Source organism: Salvelinus namaycush, unplaced genomic scaffold, assembly GCF_016432855.1.
Source record: "Salvelinus namaycush isolate Seneca unplaced genomic scaffold, SaNama_1.0 Scaffold1109, whole genome shotgun sequence".
Lineage (NCBI taxonomy): Eukaryota > Metazoa > Chordata > Actinopteri > Salmoniformes > Salmonidae > Salvelinus > Salvelinus namaycush.
This window is the reverse complement of record NW_024057797.1, coordinates 37,343-56,490: the sequence shown is the minus strand read 5'-3', so window position 1 is coordinate 56,490 and position 19,148 is coordinate 37,343. Positions and strand designations below refer to the sequence as shown.

At 45.7% G+C, this 19,148-nt stretch overlaps 1 protein-coding gene across 1 annotated transcript in view; it reads left to right on the top strand.

The window, feature by feature from the left end:
• The window catches only part of LOC120035841 (E3 ubiquitin-protein ligase listerin-like), a 28,238-nt gene extending 21,773 nt beyond the window's left edge, over positions 1-6,465 (top strand). The window contains exon 6 of the mRNA XM_038982314.1: positions 3,925-6,465. Coding sequence (XP_038838242.1) covers positions 3,925-3,987 — 63 coding nt within the window. The 3' untranslated portion in view covers positions 3,988-6,465. The remainder of the gene's footprint in view (positions 1-3,924) is intronic.
• The last annotated feature ends 12,683 nt before the right edge of the window (positions 6,466-19,148 follow it).

Genomic DNA, 19,148 nt, shown 5'->3' with positions numbered 1-19,148 from the left:
CAAACTTGCTAACTGCCTGGTACTCAGCACTCTATTGTCCCTCTAATCACTCTGACATCAGTGCAAATGTATTCGGGAAATCGAATCATACACTTCATGAGACCCCATGAGCTCGTGTTGCTCAAACAGAGTGATGGCCTCTACTAAAAAGAGGAGGATCTCATCAGCTTTCTATGGGCTAGGCTTGCTATATTTATTTCTCGACTTTCTTAGTATTAAGCACATTGCTTGTATTTACAACAGGAGTATAGCCTACCTGGCTGGCATGAAAATAAACCACAGGTAAAAGCGTCCCCTATTTAAGGGCATAGATGACATGTATTTTTCCCGTTGCCCCTGTTGAGACAGGTGCATGATAATGGTCCATTCTAAATCGAAACAAATTTGACACATATTTAGTATATGTAAAGACCAAATTAAATCAAGAATAGTATGCTAGGTGACAATATTTTCCTATCACTTGTGAATTATATATTATCACTTGTGAATGATGCCCAGCATAAGAAACAAAGCCTTTTTTGGGGGGGGGGGGGCGACTTGTTCGCATCATAGTCACACACCTCATGTAGCCTAGCCCATACTACCCTACCAAGCAACAGGGCAGCATCATAGTCACACACCTCATGTAGCCTAGCCCATACTACCCTACACCTCATGTAGCCTAGCCCATACTACCCTACACCTCATGTAGCCTAGCCCATACTACCCTACACCTCATGTAGCCTAGCCCATACTACCCTACACCTCATGTAGCCTAGCCCATACTACCCTACACCTCATGTAGCCTAGCCCATACTACCCTACACCTCATGTAGCCTAGCCCATACTACCCTACACCTCATGTAGCCTAGCCCATACTACCCTACACCTCATGTAGCCTAGCCCATACTACCCTACACCTCATGTAGCCTAGCCCATACTACCCTACACCTCATGTAGCCCATACTACCCTACACCTCATGTAGCCTAGCCCATACTACCCTACACCTCATGTAGCCTAGCCCATACTACCCTACACCTCATGTAGCCTAGCCCATACTACCCTACACCTCATGTAGCCCAGCCCATACTACCCTACACCTCATGTAGCCCAGCCCATACTACCCTACACCTCATGTAGCCTAGCCCATACTACCCTACACCTCATGTAGCCTAGCCCATACTACCCTACACCTCATGTAGCCTAGCCCATACTACCCTACACCTCATGTAGCCTAGCCCATACTACCCTACACCTCATGTAGCCTAGCCCATACTACCCTACACCTCATGTAGCCTAGCCCATACTACCCTACACCTCATGTAGCCTAGCCCATACTACCCTACACCTCATGTAGCCTAGCCCATACTACCCTACACCTCATGTAGCCCAGCCCATACTACCCTACACCTCATGTAGCCCAGTCCATACTACCCTACACCTCATGTAGCCTAGCCCATACTACCCTACACCTCATGTAGCCCATACTACCCTACACCTCATGTAGCCTAGCCCATACTACCCTACACCTCATGTAGCCCATACTACCCTACACCTCATGTAGCCTAGCCCATACTACCCTACACCTCATGTAGCCTAGCCCATACTACCCTACACCTCATGTAGCCTAGCCCATACTACCCTACACCTCATGTAGCCTAGCCCATACTACCCTACACCTCATGTAGCCTAGCCCATACTACCCTACACCTCATGTAGCCTAGCCCATACTACCCTACACCTCATGTAGCCCAGCCCATACTACCCTACACCTCATGTAGCCCAGCCCATACTACCCTACACCTCATGTAGCCTAGCCCATACTACCCTACCAAGCAACAGGGCAGTAACTGCTCATAGTTTGGAACTGAGAAAAAATTGGCTTTTTATTTACCTTGGTTTCACAGTAACTTTATCCAGTTACTGCTAACATGACCCCCATTTTCTACAAAACACAATACGAGGCAGGATACTCACGTAATTAAGCATGTATTTAATGAAGCAAGTGAGCAGCAGTTTCTGCCGTTTTGCTTGGTAGGGTAGTATAGGCCAATATGTTTTAATTAGGTTTGTATCACAACTAACGTTGGCCAAATAACCTTAAAATGAAGCACATTAATCCGCTTTACAAGGGGTGTAGAGCCTAACCGGCATACATAAGCAACGCGTGAGTTTCAACATTTGGGGAATTTTCACCATAAAAATGCCCCTTTATAATAAAAGCATTACATGCATAATCACATTTGCGGTCACTTTTGATAATGGTGTTTTAACGCTAATCAAACATTCGCGCTTATATCCTACTATCATGTACGCATCGCTGCGCTTATAATGTGAATAAATAGCCTGATAGTTTATCAACATTTTAAGCTAAACGTTATGATCTGTTGTCAGTCACATTGCATAAAAATGTTTTATAGTGGTTGTATTAATTTGGGATCTATCGCATTCCACAACTGTCCCAGACTATGTTTGGAATATTTATTTATCGTGCAGAATAGGTCGACTTTTTGTACTATTGACATAGGCTAGTGAGTTTGTTGTTCGTTAGGCCTGATCATCTTGTTGGATGATAGGCTAGTGAGTTTGTTGTTCGTTAGGCCTGATCATCTTGTTGGATGAGAGGCTAGTGAGTTTGTTGTTCGTTAGGCCTGATCATCTTGTTGGATGATAGGCTAGTGAGTTTGCTGTTCGTTAGGCCTGATCATCTTGTTGGATGATAGGCTAGTGAGTTTGCTGTTCGTTAGGCCTACTCATCTTGTTGGATGATAGGCTAGTGAGTTTGCTGTTCGTTAGGCCTACTCATTTTGTTGGATGATAGGCTAGTGAGTTTGCTGTTCGTTAGGCCTGATCATCTTGTTGGATGATAGGCTAGTGAGTTTGTTGTTCGTTAGACCTACTCATCTTGTTGGATGATAGGCTAGTGAGTTTGCTGTTCGTTAGGCCTACTCATCTTGTTGGATGATAGGCTAGTGAGTTTGCTGTTCGTTAGGCCTGATCATCTTGTTGGATGATAGGCTAGTGAGTTTGCTGTTCGTTAGGCCTGATCATCTTGTTGGATGATAGGCTAGTGAGTTTGCTGTTCGTTAGGCCTGATCATCTTGTTGGATGATAGGCTAGTGAGTTTGCTGTTCGTTAGGCCTGATCATCTTGTTGGATGATAGGCTAGTGAGTTTGCTGTTCGTTAGGCCTGATCATCTTGTTGGATGATAGGCTAGTGAGTTTGCTGTTCGTTAGGCCTGATCATCTTGTTGGCTGACGAAAAGTAAAAAGGCGGACAGTTCTTCGAATATCTTCAATATGCACCTCGGATTTGGCTAAGGACGAGCGCAGTTGTGTCCCCCGATTCGTCTGTCTTCACTTGTAGCCTGTGAGAAAGACCTGATCACGTGACGGAGAGCCGTGTGAGTGAGCGACGCTTCAGACAACGCAGTACTCCGGGACGCAAAAAGGAATGGATCTTTTTTAGGGTGCATTACGGCCACAAAGGGAATGCTGCCGTGAAATTCGAGGAATTTTCATTTTATTCAGCTTTGTTCAATTGTATTCTTCATAATATAAAATAATACCACGGAATTGTAAGCAAATCTTGTCTGCTAAATGAACAGCCGTATGGCATAGCCAGATCAGGACCTAACATCAGGACAACTCAGAGTATCCTATTCTGTTCTTCTGAAATACACTACATTTTCTTTATATCATGTTTCTTTAGACCTGTCGAAAATAAATAATGGATTTATTAGTCTTTTTAACATGGCTTGTTGTCTATATGTGGAAGCCAGGAGATGCAAAATGTGTTTATGTTAATTAACGGTCAATTACCGTGAGACCAACCAGTTATTTGCTTGACAATCACCGGCTGACAACAGTTTGTGTCCGCCACAGCCCTACTCATTATCATGTTACTCATGCTGTCTGTCTCTCTCTTCTCCTCTCCTTTACAGTACAAGTGGTTTACCTCTAGCAACAAGTCCACCTGTCCTCTGTGTAGAGAGACCTTCTTCTAGAAACAAGTCCACCTGCCCTCTGTAGAGACCTTCTTCAAGCAACAAGTCCACCTGCCCCCTGTAGAGAGATCTTCTTCTAGCAACAAGTCCATCTGCCCCCTGTAGAGAGACCTTCTTCTAGCAACAAGTCCATCTGCCCCCTGTAGAGAGACCTTCTTCTAGCAACAAGTCCATCTGCCCCCTGTGTAGAGAGACCTTCTTCTAGCAACAAGTCCACCTGCCCCCTGTAGAGAGACCTTCTTCTAGCAACAAGTCCATCTGCCCCCTGTGTAGAGAGACCTTCTTCTAGCAACAAGTCCATCTGCCCCCTGTAGAGAGACCTTCTTCTAGCAACAAGTCCATCTGCCCCCTGTGTAGAGAGACCTTCTTCTAGCAACAAGTCCATCTGCCCCCTGTAGAGAGACCTTCTTCAAGCAACAAGTCCACCTGCCCCCTGTGTAGAGAGACCTTCTTCTAGCAACAAGTCCATCTGCCCCCTGTGTAGAGAGACCTTCTTCTAGCAACAAGTCCATCTGCCCCCTGTAGAGAGACCTTCTTCAAGCAACAAGTCCACCTGCCCCCTGTAGAGACCTTCTTCAAGCAACAAGTCCACCTGCCCTCTGTAGAGACCTTCTTCAAGCAACAAGTCCACCTGCCCCCTGTAGAGACCTTCTTCAAGCAACACGTCCACCTGCCCTCTGTGTAGAGACCTTCTTCAAGCAACAAGTCCACCTGCCCCCTGTAGAGACCTTCTTCTAGCAACAAGTCCAACTGCCCCCTGTAGAGACCTTCAAGCAACAAGTCCACCTGCCCTCTGTAGAGACCTTCTTCAAGCAACAAGTCCATCTGCCCCCTGTAGAGACCTTCTTCAAGCAACAAGTCCATCTGCCCCCTGTAGAGACCTTCTTCAAGCAACAAGTCCATCTGCCCCCTGTAGAGACCTTCTTCAAGCAACAAGTCCACCTGCCCTCTGTGTAGAGAGATCTAATCGGAACTACGTTACCATGGATACACAGCGTCACTGTTCCGTTGCTATGGATGCACAGAGACAGTTTGGTTGTATATTTGTACGTATCTCTCTCCACAACCTTTTATAGATCAATGCTTCTCAATTGTTTTTTTCCTCGGGACCCAAATTGAACCAGGTTTTCTGTCGCGATCCAATATTCACATTGTGATTTTTGTTGTTGTTGTTGTTGCCAAAATGCAATTTGGAAAACAATTTTTAAATATTATTTTTTGACAGTAAATGTAGCAATTATATTAGACATGGGGAACAATATTCCCGTTTTTTTTTTCATTAATTCCATATTGCTCACAATCTTGATGAAGAATATTGGCAAGCTCACACAATCTGCTAAATCACACTGCTAATAGCTTTATATGGGAAAATAGTGTGATTGAAGAAAAATGTAATTTTTCTGAGAATTAAAATGATTTAAATGTAGGCTAAGGATAATCTTTTACGTACGTTCTACCTGGTGTTAGTTGTTTCAGTTCAGACTAGTATCTCAAAAACAACAAAAAAATATATGAAAAATGTATTTCACTCAGACACCCGCGACCCATTCAAAACCTTTGGGCTACGACCCACCAGTTGGCAACCACTGCTTTAGAAGCTCTTTTGACAGCGGTTGTAACTCGAGGTCAAAGTTGAGGAGGACAGATATATTTTAGAAGTACTAAATGTTTTACGTCCAGTAGCCAATGAGGAGCCAGGAATCGGATCAGCGCCGGGTGATGACATCAGAGCAGGACGACAGATGGGTTGAGTCTCCTCTCCCCCCCCCCCCGAATAGATTTCTGACGCATGCCAGATCTCACAACGTCCGGGATATGTGTTTAACCACATCACATGTTATAGCAATCTGATGCCCCGACTGCACAGTCAATGACGTGGCACGCAACCATTGGTTGATGCAACGCTCACGCTTCTAGTCGGGCAGGAACTCGACCAGAATGTTCCGTCTGAAGGATGCAATCAATTCACTTGGTCATCTGGTGTGATTGGCACAGAGCAGTGATGTTATATATATACAGACTGATGAACACAAAGTGGATTCATTTGAGATAAATAAAGAGGATTTATATATCAGGAACTTGAATCTCTCTAGTGATGATGACAAAGATAGTATTACTTGATTGTATTTTAACACACAGTATAATAACAGAGAGAGAGAGAGAGAGAGAGAGATAACTATAGCCTGGTCCCAGATCTGTTTGTGCTCTTGCAAACTCCATTGCTCATTGTCAAGCCAAAACATGACAGATTTACAAGGAGTCGGCATGACAACGCCAACAGACTTGGCAGCACGACAGCGCAGACTGGCACACGGGATAGTGGATCTGCTCTTTATTCTAGCCTTGTTGTTGTGGTTCAGCGTGAACGATGTCTATTCCTTTGTCTGCCATTCCTCTGTGTCTGTCTGGTTGTAATCTGACTGTTCTTGCGGTGTTGAAATTATACGTCATTAGCCCAGTAAAAAACAGACAACTCCGGCTCTGTGTGTGTCTCTGTATCCGTCTTCTCCAGCTGTTTTTCCCCCCTTGACACAAAGCACATATTTTGACTACTTTCCCAGCAAGTTAGACACAAACTTAGTGTATGTATCTGCTTATTAGAACTGATATGTTACAGATACTGCTGTTTTAGTAACCCTGTCAACCAGAGTACAGCTGTTTTAGTAACCCTGTCAACCAGAGTACAGCTGTTTTAGTGACCCTGTCAACCAGAGTACAGCTGTTTTAGTGACCCTGTCAACCAGAGTACAGCTGTTTTAGTAACCCTGTCAACCAGAGTACAGCTGTTTTAGTAACCCTGTCAACCAGAGTACAGCTGTTTTAGTGACCCTGTCAACCAGAGTACAGCTGTTTTAGTAACCCTGTCAACCAGAGTACAGCTGTTTTAGTAACCCTGTCAACCAGAGTACATCTGTTTTAGTGACCCTGTCAACCAGAGTACAGCTGTTTTAGTGACCCTGTCAACCAGAGTACAGCTGTTTTAGTGACCCTGTCAACCAGAGTACAGCTGTTTTAGTAACCCTGTCAACCAGAGTACAGCTGTTTTAGTGACCCTGTCAACCAGAGTACAGCTGTTTTAGTAACTCTGTCAACCAGAGTACAGCTGTTTTAGTAACTCTGTCAACCAGAGTACAGCTGTTTTAGTAACTCTGTCAACCAGAGTACAGCTGTTTTAGTAACCCTGTCAACCAGAGTACAGCTGTTTTAGTAACCCTGAAAACCAGAGTGCAGCTGTTTTAGTAACCCTGAAAACCAGAGTGCAGCTGTTTTAGTAACCCTGACAACCAGAGTACAGCTGTTTTAGTAACCCTGTCAACCAGAGTACAGCTGTTTTAGTGACCCTGTCAACCAGAGTACAGCTGTTTTAGTGACCCTGTCAACCAGAGTACAGCTGTTTTAGTGACCCTGTCAACCAGAGTACAGGTGTTTTAGTGACCCTGTCAACCAGAGTACAGCTGTTTTAGTGACCCTGTCAACCAGAGTACAGCTGTTTTAGTAACCCTCTCAACTAGAGGACAGAATCATTGTTTTTCTAGTTCGTTTTTTAGTTGGTCTAGTTAGTTCTAGTTAGTCTAGTTAATTTTCCAGTTAGTCTCCATAGTCTTATCTATGATCAAATTAGTAGTAGAATATGCATGTTGAGGAATAATCACAATGAGAAAATGTGTTCTTCTACTGCCTCTCGCTCACACACACTCTTTCTTTCTTTCTCTCACTCTCTCACACACACACACACACACACACACTTTCTGAATACATCTCTCTCTCTCTCTTAGACACACACACACGGATGTCCTCTATGGTTAATGATGTGTCAGATGAGTCCGTCTGCTGTAAAAGCAGCTCTTGCCAGCGATGAAGAATGAATGTTTCTCTCCTTTCGTTCAGCCGTGTACGAGGCGGCTGACAGTCGACCTCCCGAGTTACTCAGTTCTTTCGGAGAAAACTTTGGGCACCACTTTACCTCAGGAGAGCTCCCAACTGTCTGTCACAATAACCTGTGGAATGCACAAATGTTCGAATGTCTACTCTGCAAACACTGAAAAGAAAACGCATATTATTACTGCTGGTAGTGACAAGACTTCCCGAAAGGCGAGAGCCCCTTCAGCCATTGAATATATATATATATATATATATATATATATATATATAGGGACAACCGACCGTACTTTTTGACAGTTTTCAAATGATAAAGAGCTTTCGATACATGGTACATTATGGATTTTTATACATAGCAAAACACCTATTTTGTCTGCCTTTTCAAAAAGTGCTGCGGTTGCTAAACTTTTGCACAAGTTTTTTCTCAATGTATTTATTTTTATTTTTTTTAAAGAATCATACTCCTTCCTGTAGGCAGTTTTTTATGGTTTTCCCCCCATTATGGCTCTTACAGGAAACTAACCCTGGTTACCAGTTTCCAGGAAGAGACTAATTATTGTGCGACTGCTGGTGCCAAGTGGCTGGCTCATAGGCAGCCATCTTGGATCTCCCCTCTGTGGTGTTAATTAGTCTGTCTGATGGAGACGTTTCCGTTGTCACAGTCGATCGCGAGTGTGTCATTATGGTATCATAAAGATGACGTGTGTGTGTGTGTGTGTGTGTGTGTGTGTGTGTGTGTGTGTGTGTGTGTGTGTGTGTGTGTGTGTGTGTGTGTGTGTGTTGGTTCTCCTATCCTTGTGGGGACCTGAAATCCCCGGAAGTACACAAAAGGATATACGTAGTAAAACATCGGAAATTCTCCCACGTCCCCATTGAGGACAAAGGCTCTTCTAAGCTTAGGGGTTAGGGTAAGGTGTTAGTGTTTTGAGTTAGGTGTATGGCTTAGAGAGAATAGGATTTTGAATGGAATTTAATTGTAGGTCCCCACGAGGATAGAAGACTGAAACTTGTGTGCGTGCCCCCGTCCTTGACTGTGTGTGTGTGTGTGTGTGTGTGTCCATAAGCCTTCATAATGAATTAGTGTATTTACTGAGCGATCCCTCATCGCCTGGCATTGACCTTTTTAATGTCTATTGATCTATGCATACATATTTATACTGAGACCCTTCAACACACACACACAGCGTCAAGTCAAATTTTATTTACAGTGCATTTCACAGCTCCACACAGAGGATTATGTGCTCGATTACACAGCGACGTCTGAATTACTGACTACTTTTCTACAGTCAATTAAGAAGTAGATGGATTTCTGTCTAGTGTACCAGGCTATGGACCCTAGATGGATACCAGGCTATGGACCCTAGATGGATACCAGGCTATGGACCCTAGATGGATACCAGGCTATGGACCCTAGATGGATACCAGGCTATGGACCCTAGATGGATACCAGGCTATGGACCCTAGATGGATACCAGGCTATGGACTCTAGATGGGTGAGGTACCAGGCTATGGACTCTAGATGGGTGAGGTACCAGGCTATGGACTCTAGATGGGTGAGGTACCAGGCTATGGACTCTAGATGGGTGAATTACCAGGCTATGGACTCTAGATGGGTGAAGTACCAGGCTATGGACTCTAGATGGGTGAGGTACCAGGCTATGGACTCTAGATGGGTGAGGTACCAGGCTATGGACTCTAGATGGGTGAGGTACCAGGCTATGGACCCTAGATGGATACCAGGCTATGGACTCTAGATGGGTGAAGTACCAGGCTATGGACTCTAGATGGGTGAAGTACCAGGCTATGGACTCTAGATGGGTGAAGTACCAGGCTATGGACTCTAGATGGGTGAGGTACCAGGCTATGGACTCTAGATGGGTGAGGTACCAGGCTATGGACTCTAGATGGGTGAGGTACCAGGCTATGGACTCTAGATGGGTGAAGTACCAGGCTATGGACTCTAGATGGGTGAAGTACCAGGCTATGGACCCGAGATGGCAGCATGGTCACATGTAATGTCTACATATTATGATGTCCTGGGTGAGAACGTCTACATAGCCACGGTCTTCACACGTTACTGCCTTAACATTACATCTGAAGAGATTACATTGGATGTTTTTCCTATCGATCTACACAACCTACATTTTTAATTGAAAATTACTAAGAAATAAAACAAATGGTGAATGTACACACAGCCAGAGTTCATACTTGGTAGAAGCACCTTTTGGCAGCGATTACAGCTGTGAATCATGTTGAATAAGATACTACTAACACTACACCAAACTATCCCAGGGTTCGGTTTTCAAAAGACTGAAGCGTGTATTTCCTGTAAATTTTTTACCTGGCCTTTGATCCTAACAAACTCCCCAGTCCCTTGTCAGTGCAAAGCATACCCATATCATGATGCTGCCAACACAATACTTAAAAAATGTTTCCAATTATGCTCCTAAGCATTTAATGGGTCTAGCAAACAAAGTTTCAGTACACAGTGCCATTTTCCAGGTCTGTTTTGACAGACAGTGGAATTAGTGCAGCCATTTGGAGAGGTGTGTCATAGTAATTAAGGCAATGAGGGATGGGAAAAGTGTTAAACTGTTTAAAAAAAATATATATATATATATGTTTTACAGCATGTCAAGCAAGATGTTAAATACATGGGCCGATTACTTACATTATCTAATGGCAACATGAGTAAATAAAATACATAATGTTAATAATTATCTAATTATTGTTGCATTTAATACCTTTTGGGGTTTGATTTAATGTCATCTCTTCTTGTGGTTCAAGCACAAGTGTAGAATGAACATAATCAACATGGGAAACATGATATGGGCTCCCGAGTGGCGCAGCGGTCTAAGGCACTGCATCTAAGTGTCACTAAAGTCCCTGGTTCGAATCCAGGCTGTATCACATCCGGCCGTGATTGGTAGTCCCGTAGGGCGGCGCACAATTGGCCCAGCGTCGTTCGGGTTTGGCCCGGGGGTTAGGCCGTCATTGTAAATAAGAATTTGTTCTTAACTGACTTGCCCTAGTTAAATAAAGCATAAATAAATTAAAATATATCTATCTATATGCATTGTAGGCTAATAAGCTGTGGGTAAAATATGTTCATTGGGTTGAGCTCAGTCAATATTCAAACCACTAGGTGTCAGTCTTTTTATGTAGGAGATACAGTTACACATTTCTATTTTATTTATTTATTTTACCGTTATTTCTCCGTTATTTGACCAGGTAAGTTGACTGAGACCACGTTCTCATTTACAGCAACAACCTGGTGAATAGTTACAGGGGAGAGGAGGGGGATGAATGAGCCAATTGTAAACTGGGGATGATTAGGTGACCGTGATGGTATGAAGGACAGCTTGGGAATTTAGCCAGAACACCGGGGTTTACACCATGGGATCTTTAGTGACATCAGAGAGTCAGGATACCCGTTTAACATCCCACCTGAAAGAGGGCACCCTTACACACAATAACTTGATGATATTATAACATGATGTATTTTATCTAATGATGTTGACATTAGGTTATGTAATTAATTGGCCCATGTATTTAAAACATCTTGCCATGCTGTGAAACATTTCGTTTAAAAAAACAACAACAGTTTAACACTTTTTCCATCCCTCATTGCCTTAATTACTATGACACACCTCTCCAACTGTGTTCAATGGCTGCACTAATTCCACTGTCTTCATAACCTGAAGACACAAGGAACTCTGTACTGAAATGTTGTTTGTTGTTTTCTAGACCCATTAAATGTTTGGGAAAAATAATCAGTGTGACTTTCTTACTTAAAAAAAAAAAAGGATGTTAGGATCAAAACAAAATATTTAAGAAGCAAAGCCCAGGTAAGAAGTTATGGAAAACCCACCTCTGTCTTCTGAAAACCTAACCCTGGGATAGAGTTGTATTTTTCAGCCAGACAATAACATACATGTTCATGCTATTATAGACAGACACACAAAACGTAATGGCTTTCCAAGAGGTGTTGAGTGTTCCTGAGTGCTCTAGTCTCACTCCAAACTTCAATTTGCTTGAAAATCATAGATAAGATTTGAATATTGCTGTCCATCAATGATTCCCCAAACAAATTTACTGGGTTTGAACCATTTTGAGAAAAACAATGGCCATATGTTGCCCTACGAGTTGTACAAAGTAGGTTGTAAAATTATTCACAGCTGTAATGGCTGCCAAAGTTGCTTCCACCAAGTATTAACTGGGGTGTGAAGACATATAGGTAATCAAGACATATAAAAATCTTTCAGACCTTACTAACCCAGTTTAGAATGAGGTTAGTCCTGATCTAGCCTAGTTAGCATTCAGACCCAGTTGCAGGTGACAGGACTTGTCCCAGTCACGCTCCTGCTCTCTGTGCCTTAGGCTGCTACTCTGTTGTAGCAGACAGGTAGGTCGGTCTGAGGTACTCGCTGGTCAGGGAGAAACCACGCCAGACATTGAAGTTAAGATAGTTAAGATTCTAAAGAATATTATGTCAGAGAATAGATAGATTACAGCGAGTAGAGCCAGAGAAGGAGAGACGGGTGAGAGGTGGGGGAGAGACGGGTGAGCAGTGGGGGAGAGACGGGTGAGCAGTGGGGGAGAGACGGGTGAGAAGTGGGGGAGAGACGGGTGAGCAGTGGGGGAGAGACGGGTGAGAAGTGGGGGAGAGACGAGGGAGAAGTGGAGGAGAGACGGGTTGGAAGTGGAGGAGAGACGGGTGGGAAGTGGGGGAGAGACGGGTGAGAAGTGGGGGAGAGACGAGGGAGAAGTGGAGGAGAGGGGTGAGAAGTGGAGGAGAGGGGTGAGAAGTGGAGGAGAGACGGGTGAGAAGTGGAGGAGAGACGGGTGAGAAGTGGAGGAGAGACGGGTGAGAAGTGGGGGAGAGACGGGTGAGAAGTGGAGGAGAGACGGGTGAGAAGTGGAGGAGAGACGGGTGAGAAGTGGGGGAGAGACGGGTGAGAAGTGGGGGAGAAGTGGGGGAGAGACGGGTGAGAAGTGGGGGAGAGACGGGTGAGAAGTGGGGGAGAGACGGGTGAGAAGTGGGGGAGAGACGGGTGAGAAGTGGGGGAGAGACGGGTGAGAAGTGGGGGAGAGACGGGTGAGAAGTGGGGGAGAGACGAGGGTGAGAGACGGGTGGGAAGTGGGGGAGAGACGGGTGGAAGTGGGGGAGAGACGGGTGGGAAGTGGGGGAGAGACGGGTGGGAAGTGGGGGAGAGACGGGTGGGAAGTGGGGGAGAGACGGGTGGGAAGTGGGGGAGAGACGGGTGGGAAGTGGGGGAGAGACGGGTGGGAAGTGGGGTAGAGACGGGTGAGAAGTGACGGAGAGAGACGAGGGGGAGAGACGGGTGAGAAGTGGGGGAGAGACTGGTGAGAAGTGGAGGAGAGACGGGTGGGAAGTGGGGGAGAGACGGGTGAGAAGTGGAGGAGAGACGGGTGAGAAGTGGAGGAGAGACGGGTGAGAAGTGGGGGAGAGACGGGTGAGAAGTGGGGGAGAGACGGGTGAGAAGTGGGTGAGAAGTGGGGGAGAGACGGGTGAGAAGTGGGGGAGAGACGGGTGAGAAGTGGGGGAGAAGTGGGGGAGAGACGGGTGAGAAGTGGGGGAGAGACGAGGGTGAGAGACGGGTGGGAAGTGGGGGAGAGACGGGTGGGAAGTGGGGGAGAGACGGGTGGGAAGTGGGGGAGAGACGGGTGGGAAGTGGGGGAGAGACGGGTGGGAAGTGGGGGAGAGACGGGTGGGAAGTGGGGGAGAGACGGGTGGGAAGTGACGGAGAGAGATGAGGGGGAGAGACGGGTGAGAAGTGGGGGAGAGACGGGTGAGAAGTGGAGGAGAGACGGGTGGGAAGTGGGGGAGAGACGGGTGAGAAGTGGAGGAGAGACGGGTGAGAAGTGGAGGAGAGACGGGTGAGAAGTGGGGGAGAGACGGGTGAGAAGTGGGGGAGAGACGGGTGAGAAGTGGGGGAGAGACGGGTGAGAAGTGGGGGAGAGACGGGTGAGAAGTGGGGGAGAGACGGGTGAGAAGTGGGGGAGAGACGGGTGAGAAGTGGAGGAGAGACGGGTTTTAAGTGGGGGAGAGACGGGTGAGAAGTGGGGGAGAGACGGGTGAGAAGTGGGGGAGAGACGGGTGAGAAGTGGGGGAGAGACGGGTGAGAAGTGGGGGAGAAGTGGGGGAGAGACGGGTGAGAAGTGGGGGAGAGACGGGTGGGAAGTGGGGGAGAGACGGGTGGGAAGTGGGGGAGAGACGGGTGAGAAGTGGGGGAGAGGCGGGCGAGAAGTGGGGGAGAGGCGGGTGGGAAGTGGGGGAGAGACGGGTGGGAAGTGGGGGAGAGACGGGTGGGAAGTGGGGGAGAGACGGGTGGGAAGTGGGGGAGAGACGGGTGGGAAGTGGGGGAGAGACGGGTGAGAAGTGACGGAGAGAGATGAGGGGGAGAGACGGGTGAGAAGTGGGGGAGAGACGGGTGAGAAGTGGGGGAGAGACGGGTGAGAAGTGGGGGAGAGACGGGTGAGAAGTGGAGGAGAGACGGGTGAGAAGTGGAGGAGAGACGGGTGAGAAGTGGGGGAGAGACGGGTGAGAAGTGGGGGAGAGACGGGTGAGAAGTGGGGGAGAGACGGGTGAGAAGTGGGGGAGAGACGGGTGAGAAGTGGGGGAGAGACGGGTGAGAAGTGGAGGAGAGACGGGTTTTAAGTGGGGGAGAGACGGGTTTTAAGTGGGGGAGAGACGGGTGAGAAGTGGGGGAGAGACGGGTGAGAAGTGGGGGAGAGACGGGTGGGAAGTGGGGGAGAGACGGGTGAGAAGTGGGGGAGAGACGGGTGAGAAGTGGGGGAGAGACGGGTGAGAAGTGGGGGAGAGACGGGTGAGAAGTGGGGGAGAGGCGGGTGAGAAGTGAGGGAGAGGCGGGTGAGAAGTGGGGGAGAGGCGGGTGAGAAGGGGGGGGAGAGGCGGGTGAGAAGTGGGGGAGAGGCGGGTGAGAAGTGGGGGAGAGGCGGGTGAGAAGTGGGGGAGAGGCGGGTGAGAAGTGGGGGATGGACGGGTGAGAAGTGGGGGAGAGACGGGTTGGAAGTGGGGGAGAGACGAGGGTGAGAGACGGGTGAGAAGTGGGGGATGGACGGGTGAGAAGTGGAGGAGAGACGGGTTGGAAGTGGGGGAGAGACAGGTTAGAAGTGGGGGAGAGACGAGGGTGAGAGACGGGTGTGAAGTGGGGGATGGACGGGTGTGAAGTGGGGGAGAGACGAGGGAGAAGTGGGGGAGAGACGAGGGAGAAGTGGAGGAGAGACGGGTTGGAAGTGGAGGAGAGACGGGTGAGAAGTGGGGGTGAGAAGTGGGGGAGAGACGGGTGAGAAGTGGGGGAGAGATGGGTGAGAAGTGACGGAGAGAGACGAGGGGGAGAGACGGGTGAGAAGTGGGGGAGAGACGAGGGAGAATTGGAGGGGAGACGAGGGAGAATTGGAGGGGAGACGAGGGAGAAGTGGGGGGGAGACGAGGGAGAAGTGAGGGGGGAAGTGGGTGAGAGACGGGTGAGAGAGGTCACGTTAGGCAAAAGCCTTTGCCTCCAGAGATCATAGTTGTGACACTGAGATGGGAGACGAGCAGTAGAGAGCAACATGGATGCTGAATGTCACTGTGATAGATGGGGGGGGGGGAGAATTTAACTAGATTGACTCAGTTTATTTTGTTTTCTTGTTGTTTTCGTGAACTGTTGGATTCAGTGGTTAAAATTGGCATTTTTGTACAAATTGTTTTAATTGCTGCCTACATGGGTTATGGCTCATTGCGTAGTTTATATTATCAAAAACCATCTCATCTCCGTACCCCAGAGAGATACCGCTAAACCCTACTTTGACTGATGGCATAGCAGCTTTTGTCTTTCAGAGGGATCCCATTGTGTTACCATTTAACTCCTACTGTGTGACATGGACATAAAATCTACAGGGTTTGATCTGGATCAAAACTGTGTTTGTTGTATCAGATGACTGTAGTTTGGATTCTTTTAAATCATCTAAGTGCAGTGAGATTTTATGAAGAAACAAATCAAGGTGTTTTATTATTCTTCTGCTTTTTGGTGTCAGGAAATATTCACCCAAACCCAGGCCCATTGGCTATGGATCAGGAAACGTTCACCCAAACCCAGGCCCATTGGCTATGGATCAGGAAATATAGGAGTGAACTGAAATTGTCCTTATGGGCAACTTTAAACTGGGATTGGTTATCTCCAAACTCCGTGGCCATAAGAGGACTGTGCAATGAATTACATTTTACTCAAATTATAAATGCAGTCAAAAGACTCAATCCCAAAGACATCTCTAAATCAACACTTATTGATGTTATTCTAACAAACAATCTGCATAAATACATGGCCTTTGGTATTTTCGCTAAAGATTTAAGTGATCATTTTGCAGTGGCTTCCATTAGAGACACTAAAATCCCCAAAGTGCCCCCTCGGTTCGTAGTCAAACAACATTTGTGGCAGTTCTGTGAGCAGACATTCCTGCATGAACTCTATGCATACGACTGGGATAGGATTGCACTTATTACAGATATCGACGAGGCATTGTCCTTTTTTCATTCCTTGTTTTCTACTATCTGTGATGAACACGCACCTCTCAAAAAGTACCGGGTAAGAGGTAGAGACAATTCTACACCTGCATTGCTTGCTGTTTGGGGGTTTTAGGCTGGGTTTCTGTACAGCACTTTGAGATATCAGCTGATGTACGAATGGCTATATAAATACGTTTGATTTTGAATTCCTGTGTTACAGGAGAATTATCTTATTGGATCCAAAAATACACAATGGACCAAAGACAGAAAGGGTAATTCCCAGACCGAAGTTATTCAGGGTACTGAAAAAGGAAGTGCACCTTGTTAATACTGAAATGCAAATCTAGCTTCTATTACGAATCTACCAAGGCAAACCTCAATAACCCGACCAAATGATGGAAAACCATTTAAATCCATGAATGCTAACACTAACTTCTCTGGTCTTCTGTTGAAATTGACCTCAAATTCAACGGATGTGACGGACAAGAATAAACTGCTTGACATGAGTTTAATGAGTATTTTGTTAAAGCTGGACATGTATTTCATAATGAACTCTTTCCTAACATCTCAAATGAGTATGTGAATGAAACTGCCCGTGTGCCCGGCCTACGGTTCATCTATTTCATTTTTACCGAGATTGAGCTTTCAGAAGTTGTAAAGGAACTCAAATGTATTGATATTAAGAAAGCATCTGGCCCGGATGAATTAAAGCCATATTTTCAAACAATTGGTGCAGAGATCACTGCTGCCCCTTTCACTCAGATATTAAATCTTTCATTGGTGAGTAATACCGTTCCAAAAGTCTGGAAAGCAGCCCATGTCACGCTTTTACATAAAGGTAGAGATCCGTCCCTGTTGGATACCTCTCGTCCCATATCTAAACTGTCTGCACTGGCAAAGGTTTTAGAAAACCTGGTGAACTCAAAGTTCAAGGACTTTCTTTATAATAACTCAGTTTCATCTCAATTCCAGCGGGGTTTTAGAGCCAAGCATAGTACAATTACTGCAGTAAGTAAGGTTGTAGGTGATATTCTAGATGCTTAGGACAAGAAAAATCACTTTCACTTTTTTTTTTTTTTTTTACTTATCGAAGGCCTTTCGACGCTGTTGAACATGACCTGCTGTTGTAAAGACAAAAATATGTTGGTTTAAGCGTTGATGCAATGGATTGGTTCCAGAACCTGCCTTTCTGACAGAACACAGTGTGTAGCTCAGGAGGGTATGAAATCTGAGATTCAAAGGCTTACAAAAGGAGTTCCCCAAGGCTCAATTTTAGGTCCGATCCTTTTTACCCTGTATATAAATGATATAGGGAAGACTGACTCTGCAAATCTCCATCTGTATGCTGATGACACAATTATTGATTCTAGCGCATCTAATATTGACAAGACTTTTCAGGACTTACAGTTGGCCTTTGATGTCATTCAAAGGCAGCTTTTTTTCCAATTGAAATTTGTACGTTTATGGTTTTCTCTTCCCTGAAAGTTAACAGATGGAGTCACTTGCAGATTTTACCTATGACAGGCCAGCAAATTGATAAGATCACCTCCTATAAAGTATCTTGGGATTTGGTTAGATGAAAAAGTTGAATTTTAAACAGCACATTGATAACTTTACCAAGAAACTGAAGTTGAAAATGAGTTTCTATTTCAGGAACAAATCTTGCTTTTCAATGTTAGTCAGAAAATATCTTGTTCAAAGCACCTTGTTTTTCTGTCAGTGGTGATATTGTCTATACGCAGGCCTCAGCAAGTACCTTGTAAACTCTGGACACAGTGTATCATGGTGCTTTAAGATCTATTACCAATGCTAGATCACTGACCCATCACTGTGACCTGTTTGCTATGGTGTAGTGGACCTGTCTCTCCACCAGGAGGCTAAAGCACTGGTACACTTTTTGTGTACGAAGCATTGATGGGACAACTCCCTTTGTATCTCTGTTCCTTACTGACCTGATCAGTCACTCAATATAGTCTTCGTTCACAGTCGCTGCTTTCCTTGTCTGTTCCTCGAGGCAGGGGGGGGAATATTTTGGGAATATTTTTCCCATAATTAGTGAGTTAGTGTCCTTGTCTGTTATTAAGACTCTGATCCGACAACTCTGTTTGTGACAACTGCAGTTGTTTCTAATCTTCAGTTGTATCTTTAACTTGTGACACTTTTGTCTGTTGTGTGTATTTTTGGACACGCTGCAATTTCCATATTTTGCCTTCTTTCCAAGGTCACCGTCGCAAAATAGGACTTTAACCTCAATGGGTTTTACCTGGTTAAATAAAAGAAAAGAAAAAATGGAGCCCTTGAGTGTATGTTGAACGGGTTGCAGAAGTGCGACGGACGGCAGAGCGAGGACATCTCCATCAGGGAAGAGGCACTTTGTTCAACCAGCTTCCGTCTGTCTGGAGGATTACGATGATTAACTCTGACCACAGAGTTTCTAATACGCGCCCGGATACCATTAGCGGATCGTCGAGTAGAGAAAAAGATGGAGGCTATGTTTTGACGACGACTTAACTTCTACAGCACATCTCCACAACTCATCTTGCGAGCTCTTTGTTGTTAATTGTCAAATATTGGATCGAATCTAATAAGAAATGTCTTCACATATTTGATAGACTTCAACAGCCGCAATTGGTAAGAAGTATAGCAGTACATGTTGATTGTTCTGAACTAAGACATATGAGAGCAGAATGTCTTTGTTTTTAATCCTTGATTGAAGCTGAGAAATCTGAATGGAATCCTCTTCATCCTT